The sequence below is a fragment of the Arachis hypogaea genome, chromosome 16 (assembly GCF_003086295.3).
Source record: "Arachis hypogaea cultivar Tifrunner chromosome 16, arahy.Tifrunner.gnm2.J5K5, whole genome shotgun sequence".
NCBI classification, from domain to species: domain Eukaryota; kingdom Viridiplantae; phylum Streptophyta; class Magnoliopsida; order Fabales; family Fabaceae; genus Arachis; species Arachis hypogaea.
In genome coordinates this window covers 139589533-139600510 of record NC_092051.1, presented here as the reverse complement: position 1 = coordinate 139600510, position 10978 = coordinate 139589533, and the positions used below count along the sequence as shown (strand labels likewise).

The 10978-nt window shown below is 33.1% G+C and overlaps 1 protein-coding gene across 1 annotated transcript; it reads left to right on the top strand.

The window, feature by feature from the left end:
* The first annotated feature begins 2147 nt into the window (after positions 1 to 2147).
* On the top strand, positions 2148 to 2549 carry LOC112757691 (uncharacterized). Its single transcript, XM_025806248.2, has one exon. It carries the CDS (start codon positions 2148 to 2150, stop codon positions 2547 to 2549), a length of 402 nt encoding a protein of 133 aa, XP_025662033.1.
* Positions 2550 to 10978: the final 8429 nt, after the last annotated feature.

Below are 10978 nucleotides of genomic sequence, written 5' to 3'. Positions count from 1 at the left end.
TTTAGAAGTATTTTTAAAACTTTTATCAAATTTTAGGGACAAAAAATATACAAAAAATATGTTATTTAAACTAACTTAAATTAATCCTTAATTTCTCGAGTTGAAAAATCAAAATAGCAAAATTATATATGTACGAACAAAACTTGTATAATCTCTTATACGTTATATCCACCATTATCTATTACGATATATCCACCATCTATTACGATGTACCTACTATTTTAGAAAATTGTTACTATTTTGTAACAATATAAGATCGATTAATGCGATGAGTATCATTGAATCATGAAGCTACTTTTTTTTTAAATTTAAACTAATAGAATGATAGAAAAAATTATATAAATATTTATATATTAACACACTTTCTCGTAAGTGTCTATTTTTGAGTTGCTTCAATTTTTTTTCATAATTTTTTTTCCTTTTATGTTTTACACTATTTTTTTTAAAACAATAAAAATCAAATTCTAAAATTTTAAGTTATATAAATTCTGATATTATATCATAAAATTACCTATTCTAAAATTTAAGTTAATAAAAAAGATACATGAATGATTATATATATAGCTACCAACAAGTACTTTATTTAACTTGATCATTCCATCAAAGATCTCAAAGTTAAGTTATTATAACGCAGAAATAATAATTAAAAAAAATCCATGTTGATATAATAAAACACCTCTACTGTCTTTATTATTATTTATGAGATTTTTTCCGGATAAAGTCAGGTTAATCAGATATTTTATTTTGATACCCGAATAATACCCCGATCTAATTGAGACGATTGATGATTGTTTTGGTCATTCATTGTTATATAATTATTTAAATGAAACTTAGCGATCGAAGCACACAATACTTGCAAAACCTGGCCTCTATCTGTTATTTTTATTAGTTAGTTCTTTTTTTTTATTTTTAAAGGTAATAAGAAATTAAAATAGTTAAAATCTATGAGCTTGAGAAAAGTCTTGGTTTTAAATAATCCGCCAGCATGATTACATTAGGTTCAAACGGAATTTTCAGAGTTGGTGGAATAATCAATTGGAAGAGTTTAGAAGATGACATAATATTATATTTGCTCTACTCTATTTTCTTTCTATTCTTTTTGGACTTTCATAATTGTCATCAATGGTGCATGATAAGGGGACAGAAACTAATGGAAACCATTATACGTTTCTTGATTAATGGTAAAGTTTGTCTGGGACAGGTACGCAATAAATTGAACAATGTATCACATTTAAATACCGTACTCTAAAACTCAATGATAAGATGACAATGAGTGATAAAGACTTAATAAATGACTTTGGTTAGTGTAGTTATTTATTTGGCGAATTAATAGTCAAAACCGTTCCTAAAAGATATCTCAATTTCTATTTTCGTTATCGAAATAAAATTAATCAAATTCGTCCTCCAAAGATATCCTACTTGGTCACGTTCGTCTTTCCGTCATCTCCATAGCTGAGTTGGTAAACAGCCATTGACATGGACCGTTAACTGCCAACGTGGCAGACAACCAAAACGACGCTGTTTTGGTAGAAGGCTCTCCTAACTTTGAAACGTCGCCGTTTTGTCTTCAGAAGAGAGATTCAAACGTTACAAACTTTACCCCCGTTTTGTCTTCTCTTTTGTTTATATTGGCCATCTTTACCAGGCACAGTAGCATGAGTGAGACTCATAATCATGATAATGAAATTTCTTTCTGTATTAGGAACTAATATTAAAACTTGGCATAATGTTAGGTGTTCCAGGTTGGTGATCCTTATCTTAGGATGATTTGAAGCCATCATCAAGAGGAATTCCTGCTATTTCTGAGGAAGAGTGGAAGTTGCAAACCATCTATTTGTAAAAAGTACTGATGAAAAATGGATATTGATGAAACTGAGAGAGTAGTTGTGACAAAATCAGTTGCTTCAAGGCCTAATTGTTCTACTTTCAGATCTTTCTCTGAGCTTCTTGCAGGGGCTCATCACCCCAAATTGAATCTTCCCAAGCAACAGTTTCTGCCATTAGACCAAAGATAGTGAGGTTCAAGTCACCACCACATTCCAGAGCCTAATATAGCACATCTCCCTGAGATTTAGCAAATAGGGTTTCATTTCACAAAATTTAAAAATCACAAAAAATCTAATTGGAAATTGAAACCTGATTTTCCAATGGAGTCAACCAAAGAACAACACGGGTTACTGCACCAGATCCTACCCCCGTGCCTTGAAGATGCAGGCCTCGAAGATTGTGCTCTTCCGCCTGAATCCATCCACCAAGCATTCCTTAAAGCAGCCGTTGCCGTGAAGTCCGTCACCGCGATTTTCTCCGATGATGATGACAAGACCGCCGAAGATTACATCAACGACCCGTGGCCAACCGCAGCCGAGGGAACCTCCGATGCTGTGATTGGGATCGAGCCGGAGAACGAGCTGCCCGGAGCATGTGCCGTCGAGAAAGGATGCGAAAAAGGCGGCGATGAGGTGAAGGTCTCTGGTAGTAGCAGCTGCGAAGTGGAGGAGGTTGTGGACAAAATTGTGGTTGGAGAAGGAGCTAAATTGTGGGGAAGGTGAAGAAGAACCTCGCATTGATGAATTGCAAGGTCTGGGAATTGAAGATGATGCAAAGAAGAATAAGAAGAAAAATTGTAAAGAAGAAGAGAAGAAACCTACTTTAACTGAAGGCTATGTATGAAACGCTGAAAGTTGAAATTTCCTTCGGATTTTGTTCTGGATAGCCCTGGTTTTTTCATCATATCAGCCATGAAAGATTCGGAACCAATCTGAGCTCTGATCTTTATCGTTGAATTTGGGATTAGGGTTTATCCACTTCAAGGACTAATTTGACGTCTAAAACAAGACTTATCTGATCAGCGACAACATGGTACATCTTGGCATTTGTCACCTTGGCAGTTAACGGCCCACGTCAGCGGACGTTTGCCAACTTAGCTATGGACATGACGGAAGGACGAACGTGACCAGGTAAAGTATCTTTCGGGGAAGAATCTGATTAATTTTATCTTTCGGGGACAAAAATGGAGATCGAGATATCTTTCAAGTACGGTTTTGACTATTAACTCTTTATTTAGCTCATTTCATATAGCAGGAGAAATTATTAAATAGTCTTAACGTTTGCAAAAAAAATTTAAAATTATTTTTAACTTTTAATTTGTATTTATTTAATTTTCAAAATTTAAAATAAATTCAAATTCAACCCTAAGATTTAATTATATATGTTAAAATGGTTTAGAATTGTACTAGACCCAAAAACTTGTTATCTTTTGTCTGTAAGTTTAGTTTATGTTTCAAAATTACTAGTGATTGAAATATCATTAATAACCAAAACTAATGCGTATGAGTAGAATTAAAATTTATTTCAAATGTTAGAAATAAAATTGATAAAAAAGTATTTTTAAAATTTTTTGGAAACGTTAAATATTTATGAATTATTTCTTCTAGTACAAAATAACATTTCATTATTAAAATTCATTTGGTCTAAAATATGTTAATTTCCATTTAGAAAATGACACAATATTATTATTTCTTTTTGCTAGTTATACTTAATTAATTTTTTCCACTAGTAATTATATTAAATAAAGGAGAGAGATAGTAAGTAAAAAGAGATATATCGAGGGTCCAAACATAGATTATATACAAATGGAAAAACATTGTATAAGAGTACTCATTATAATATGATATTCAACTCATCAATATATAGTTGTTAAAAATTGGAGTTTTTTTTTTCTCCCTAGTATATATTACTATGGTTTGAATAGAATATTCGAGCATAAGATTTATTTGGGTCGAGAATTTGATAGAGAAGAAAGTTAGTAACCGAAAGGGCAGATTTGCTGGCTCCAATAATTGGGATGCCTACAAGGAAACTCCAACACTAAGTCAAAAGAGTCTTTGAAATATAATATTTGGATTAGAAGTGTGAATTATACCTCAAAAAAGCTAATTTAATTAAGGTTATGAAAGAAAGGCGAGAAAAAGATTATGAAATTATTGGAAATAAAGAAAATAGCGTCCAATTTAAAGTAGAAAAATGTATGAGGGCTAATAATTTTAATTGATATTAGCTAGTATTTTTGGCTAGTAGTCTAATATATATTTTTAGTCTAATAATTTAATATTATATTTTTAGACAACATTTTTAAATATTGTTGGTTAATTATTAGTCAAAAATAATAAAGTCTAGTTTGGATAAATAATTTAATTAAGTTTATTTAAAAAAAAATTTAAACAATAAATACTTGTATTAAAAGTAACTTATAAATAAGTTATTTTGTATACAATTTTTTAGTCTTAAAAATGCTTATTTTAAAAAAAGAATAATAATTTTTTTTATTACAAGATAAGTTATTTTTTTTAAATTTCTCCGTAAACACTTAAATAACTTTTTAGAAAGTTATTATTTTATTTTGAAAATTGTACCAAATATTAATACTATAACTTTTCATAAGTTAAAAGTTAAAAAAAATATTTATGAATAGGAACGGATCCAAAAATATTATTATGGAGGCCAATAATATATATAATATATTAAAAAAATATGCAAAAAATTATATAATATAAAATGTATTACAAAAATATACCGATGGAGAATTGTTTTGTCGATTTTTAACAAATCGATAGTGGTTCGATTCTAATAGTTTGGGAGCGAAACTTACTCCTCTTTTTTGCGAGTACCAATTTTCTAGAAGTGCATCAAAGTTTCTCAAATTAGATAAGAATTAAAGAAAAATACTGAAGGACTGAAAGATAAAGATTTTGAAAGTAAAATTGACTGAAATCGAAATGGTTTGCATTGAATTTAAATAAAGCAATAAAATACCTTTGATTAGATCAAAGGACTTTTAAACTTCGAAAATAAAAATACTTGAAATTGTAAATTGAACAAGAAAATTAAATATTGCTGGAAAGATAAATTTGCAAGAAAAGTAAAGTTTGCAGAAATTGAAAATAGAAAGATAAAACAAGTGGAAGAAACCCTACAGAAAAAAACTCGAACGCAGACTCAAAAAGTTGCTGGAATATGAGTGTACTTGAGTGTTTTCTGAAGCAAAATTCCAACCCTTGTGACTTCGAACATTCTAGTATTTATAGCCATATCCTTAACGGATTAATTTGAAATGAAACTCCCATGTGAGCAAAAATATAGGTAACCGTTCCCGCCCTTTTGCCTAATCATGTGATGGTTTCAGAAATTCTTTCGATTTCAAAGTCTTCGACTTTCTTTGTCGAATACCTCCTCAATTCGCTAAGTCGATTGGACTCTTACTTAATGTCCCCGAATATGTCTTCTTCGACACCAACTTCTTTTTTTTCAAAGATATGAAATTTATTAATAAATTGCAATAAAGCAATATTAGTTCATGTCTGAACTCTAGCAAGGATAAGGTGGGTATTAACCCAAAGAAAAAGCATGAGAATAACCTAAAAGGAAATAAAAAGGAAACGTAACAATAAATTGTTTTAAGGTGAAATTCTTCGTTCATGTTTTGTGCCTCTTCCCAAATAGCAACCGGTTCACTCCTTTTGCCATCAAAAAGCCATTTGTTTCTAAATATCCAAATCCTCCATAGCACCATCGCAAGAAGACTTCGTTGCTTTTTATTAAAACTCTCTTGCTTTATCTTTACCTGCATCTCCCTCCACCAATTGCCAAAACTATCCTCTTCATCCACTCTATTTGGACTGTTAAACAAGATCCCCATGTGATTTCACACTTGCCGTGAGTAAATGCAGGTAAGCAAACAATGGGTCAAAGTCTCGTCCTCCATTTCGCATCTTGGACATACCGCAGGGACAGTTTGAATGCGGGCGTGCAGTCGGTGCCTCACTGGAAAATCATTATGGAGAGCTTTCCAGGTAAAGACGTTAACTTTGGCTGGACAGTCAAGATCCCAAATCGAATTCCATAGATTTTGGTCTCCGAAAATTGGTGGAAGACTTTCGAACGTGGCGGGTGAAAAAAATTGAAGCATACCTCATATCCTGACCTTACAGAGTAAGAACCCCCTTTTTTTCTGTACCAAATCAAGTTATCTTCTTTTTTAATGTTTATTTGAAGTATTTCCTGTGTAATTTCTGGTGTGAAGTTGCTGGCTATAAGAGGCTCGTTCCAATTACCTTTCTCAGTGATGAGTTGAGAGACCCAAATTAAACTTAAATTAGGCTCCTGATTCTGTCTCAGTGTCAATAGTCATTGTCTTCCAACCCAACAATCTTCCCAAATCTTCACTGCTGATCTCCTCCCAATCTGCCAGAAAATTCCCTTTTCCAGAACCTTTCACCCTTCTAATAGACTCCTTCAAACCCATGACGGATTGTATCCAACTTCAGCTTTTAAAAATGAAAAATATCTAAAATACCTGCTTCGACACCAACTTCTTACCAAAAGTTCACTTGGTTACTCGAATAACCTTCTCCTCTTTCGAATTCAATTATTTTTTACTAACAAGAATATATTTTAAAGTATAAAAAATATGTGTGTACTTTTTACTAAAAAAGTGGTGGATTTTTTGTATCATAAAATTCATCGATAATAGAATCTGTATTAAATCTTTCAACAATTTTCTTTTCAGTGTAATTAAAAGACAATTAACAAAAAATTCATCTTCTATTTTGTTTCTAAATTATTCTTCACAATATTCATGGTTAAAAAATATCTCTCGATTATAGCATTTAAAACAGAAAGAATTAATAGCAAACAAATTAAAAAAGACCGTCACAAAAAAAAAAAAAGAATCTACTTTATGAAATTTAAAAAAATTTATTTAATTAAAAAATATTATATTAATCAGAGATCATTAATATTTAGGTTGAACTGGACTTTTATTTATACTAAACAAAATATTAAATATATTTTTTAAAAAATTAAATCATACTAAATACCTTATTACTATTTTTTAAAAAAAAAATTGGGAGTCGAGGCCTCCCACTCATCCCACTTGTGTCCATCCCTACTTATAGATCTATCTAAACTGATCCTAAATTATGCTGGACATATAGCATTGCTCTTTAAAATATAAGGATGATTTTGACCAATAAAAAAACTTAAGAACCATTTTAGTTTTTAATTCAAATATTAAATATCAAAACAATATTTTATCGTTAATATTTTTAATAGATAATTTATGCATGTTGCAGTCTTTTTTTTAAAGTATAGTTTATACTTTAAATGAGTCATTAAATTCATTTTTCTTCTTATGAATTACGCAATGACAAATTATTATTATTATTATTATTATTATTATTATTATTATTATTATTATTATTATTATTATTATTGTTACGATAGGTAACCGGAGATTAATGGACTGGATTCGTTGGGTTGGCCCAATCGTCTGATGGAGGAAGCCTTCGAGCAGGTTCACGCCTGGGAGCCTCCGTCCGACTTGTGTGTGAGAAAGAATGGGTGGTGGTACCTGCAAAAACACTCCGATGCTTAAGTTAGCAAGGGTCTGAGCAAGTTTTGAGAATATTGGAACTTAGAGATACCTAAGGAGTGTCAGTGTATTTATAGTGGTGATCCAATAACCACTGTTGGAGTAGTTCCACCTTTTAAGGAGGATAACTGTCCCTTTTATCTTTGAGAAGTTGAGATATGACTCCTGGAAGGGGATTGAGAGATTTTGGGGGCAGTTATTTATTTGAATAAGTGTTATCTGCCAGCTAATCTTCACTTCCGACTTCCTTAGAGTAAGTCATGGTTAGATCCGACTTCTTGAGAGAAGGTCGGTGTCGAATGAGGGCCAGCCTTTGGATTGGACATTTATTTGAACCTGGGCCTTAGTGTTGGGTCAGGGTATGAACAGTGCCCCTACTCGAGTGCAATCACTTTTCTTTAAGAGTTAGATTCAAGTATTTTATCTCGGGCTTGTAGCCGACATGGTGAGGAACCGACGTGATTTTTCAGAACCGACGTGATTCAAAATTTCTCAACAGTCGCGTCTAATCAAACGTCGCATCCGTTAGGGGTTTCGTATTTACACGTGAGTAGTAGTTACATTAGTAACGGTGCATCTCTTTAATGACCACATCGATTTACCATTATGCCCCTAGCGTATTTATAAATACTTTCCCTCTCTTTCTTTGTTTCGTTTCCAAAAACTTTTCACCTACACTCTTCGTTAGAAAGAAAGCTTCTTCCTTCTTCGAGTGCTTGCTGTCACGCCTGATTCTCTCCGAAAGTAAAGGTCAGTTCTTTTTTTTCCCCTCTTTTATGAAATGCTCTTATTTGCATGTTTTTGTTTTAGGGGAATGTTTACGATGCGTTTGACTGTAGGCCGCCTAGTGACTTTGTTTACTGTAGAACTTACTTTAAGCCCTTTAGAGACCTTGTTTTTGATCCTTTTCCTTTTTCTTTGTAGGTTTCATCACCCTTTTACTAGAAAAAGATGTCTTCTTTAGAGTCTCTTTCACAGTGGGTGGATGTTACAGTCCTTGGGAAAGAGCCTTTAGTGGACACAGATTATATTACCGACCTTCGTACTCACCATAGGATATGTGGCTCTGATGAGGATGAGGCGAAGTATGAGTTGATTTTTCCGGGTCCTGAAGATCGGGTTTGCTTTGGGAAGGCTACTGAAACTGACCCTCCTTTCTTTTTTATGTACGATTTTCTGTTTACCCGTTTAGGGGTTCTTCTGCCTTTTTCTGATTTTGAAATATCTGTGTTGTCTCATTCTCGCATTGCTCCTACCCAGCTTCACCCCAATTCTTGGGGTTTCATGAAAATTTACCAACTTGTTAGCCATGAATTAGATTTTCCGACTTCTTTGAAGATTTTTTTCTTTCTTTTTCATATGACCAAGCCCTTCAGTGGGCAAAATAATAAACAACAATGGGTATCCTTCCGGACCATTCAAGGTCAGAGAGTTTTTACCCTTTTTGATGAATCTTTCCATGACTTCAAAAACTTCGTCTTTAAAGTTCAAGCCGTAGAGGGTCACCACCCTTTTTTTCTGGACCAAAATTCTTCTCCCCGTTTTCTCCTTTACTGGTTAGAGGCCTCTTCTGTACAGAAATATGGCCTGGATGACTTAGACGAGGTGGAGGAGGCTGTTGTGGGGTTCTTCCGAGAAGTTTGGGGAAGGGCCCCTTATCTGGACACAAAGAGATTTTTTCAAGGGACCCCGAGTTTTGTTCGGGCCCAAATAGGTAGACTTTGTTGTTTGTTTTATTTTCTCCGACTTGATTTTGCTACTTCCGACTATAAAATTCTTTTTGAACTTTTATTTTCGACTTGCATACTGATTCTTTTATTTTTCTTTTTATAGAAATGGTGAAGAGGAATTCCATCTGCTCCTACCAAAAGGTCCAAGATGCTAAAAAGAGATCTCAGCCCCGAGTTGATGCCGCCAGGGCTGGTGGTACTCTGCCTCCTCCTCCTCCTCCTCCTCCTCCCCCTCACAGTCTGGGGACCTCTTCTCGCCCTATATTGGTATCTTCTGCCTCTTCTCTTTCTCCCCCCGTCCAACCCCCTCTTGAACCCGAGAAGAAGAAGCGCAAGACTTCAGAGTTTGGCTCTTCTTTTTCTGGAAAAGCTAATTTTGATGGCCCCAAGTTTGTTCAAAACCACATCTATCCTCATATCCGAATTAATATGGATGATGGTTCCGTCTGAAACCATCTTAATATCTTAGTTCAAGGGAGTGTTCGGGCGGCTAGGGTATGCACAAAGCTCCTCGATATTTTGGAAAAAACTCCCCTTAGTTGATACGTGCTTCAAATGTTCGTGATATATGAAGAGTTCAAGAGTTATTTAGAAGATATTTTAGTTTACATTTTTAGAATATTTTATTTAATGTATTTTGATTTTGTTTATTTAATTACTAGATTGGGCCTTATGTTTATAGACTTTAGGGTTTTCTTTGTTTTAACCTAATAAGAGGTTATAAATACCTCCTTAGCTATTGTAGTCATAGAATAGAATTTTGAGAGGTTTGAAAACCCTTTTTGGTTTCGTGATGAAACCATGGTGTGGACAATTGAGGTTGAGGAGTCCCTCTCTTGTTACATCGGGAAATTGAGTAGAAGGCTGAGGAGTCCCTTCGATTCAATTTCCAAATTATGGCGCTGACAAGTTAGGTTGAGGAGTCCCTTTCTTGTTGCGTCAAGAAATTGGGTAGAAAGTAGAGTGATTCTCTTTGTACTCAATTTTAACTTATCTTTTTTTGTTTCTATTTTAATTTCAATGTATCTTTTTATTCAGTTTGAATCCTTATTTTCTTATTTATCTTTTATTTTCGTATCATTTGGTATCAGAGCTCAGGTATTAGATTAATTCTTATTAATCTATATTTGTTCTTCTTTTATCATAAAAAAAAGAGTCCAGTGTTTGTCGCGTCTTTCTTTTTGTTCTTGTGTTCTTGTTTTCGTTTGCGTTTCATTATTGTAAAAAAAAAAAAGAAGAAGCATAAAGTGAAAAAAAACAAAAAAAAAAGAAAAAAAACCCCAAAAAAAAATTATCTTCCTTATGATTATTGTCCTTTTCATATATTATTTTTTTTCCACCTACAAGATTCGAGGACGAATCTTTTTTGAAGAGGAGGAGAATGATACGTGCTTCAAATGTTCGTGATATATGAAGAGTTCAAGAGTTATTTAGAAGATATTTTAGTTTACATTTTTAGAATATTTTATTTAATGTATTTTGATTATGTTTATTTAATTACTAGATTGGGCCTTATGTTTATAGGCTTTAGGGTTTTCTTTGTTTTAACCTAATAAGAGGTTATAAATACCTCCTTAGCTATTGTAGTCATAGAATAGAATTTTTAGAGGTTTGAAAACCCTTTTTGGTTTCGTGATGAAACCATGGTGTGGACAATTGAGGTTGAGGAGTCCCTCTCTTGTTACATCGGGAAATTGAGTAGAAGGTTGAGGAGTCCCTTCGATTCAATTTCCAAATTATGGTGTTGACAAGTTAGGTTGAGGAGTCCCTTTCTTGTTGCGTCAAGAAATTGGGTAGAAAGTAGAGTGATTCTCTTTGT

Excerpts from the sequence above, each read along its gene's own strand:
- LOC112757691 (XM_025806248.2), top strand. The coding sequence starts at position 2,148 with ATGGAGTCAACCAAAGAACAACACGGGTTACTGCACCAGATCCTACCC.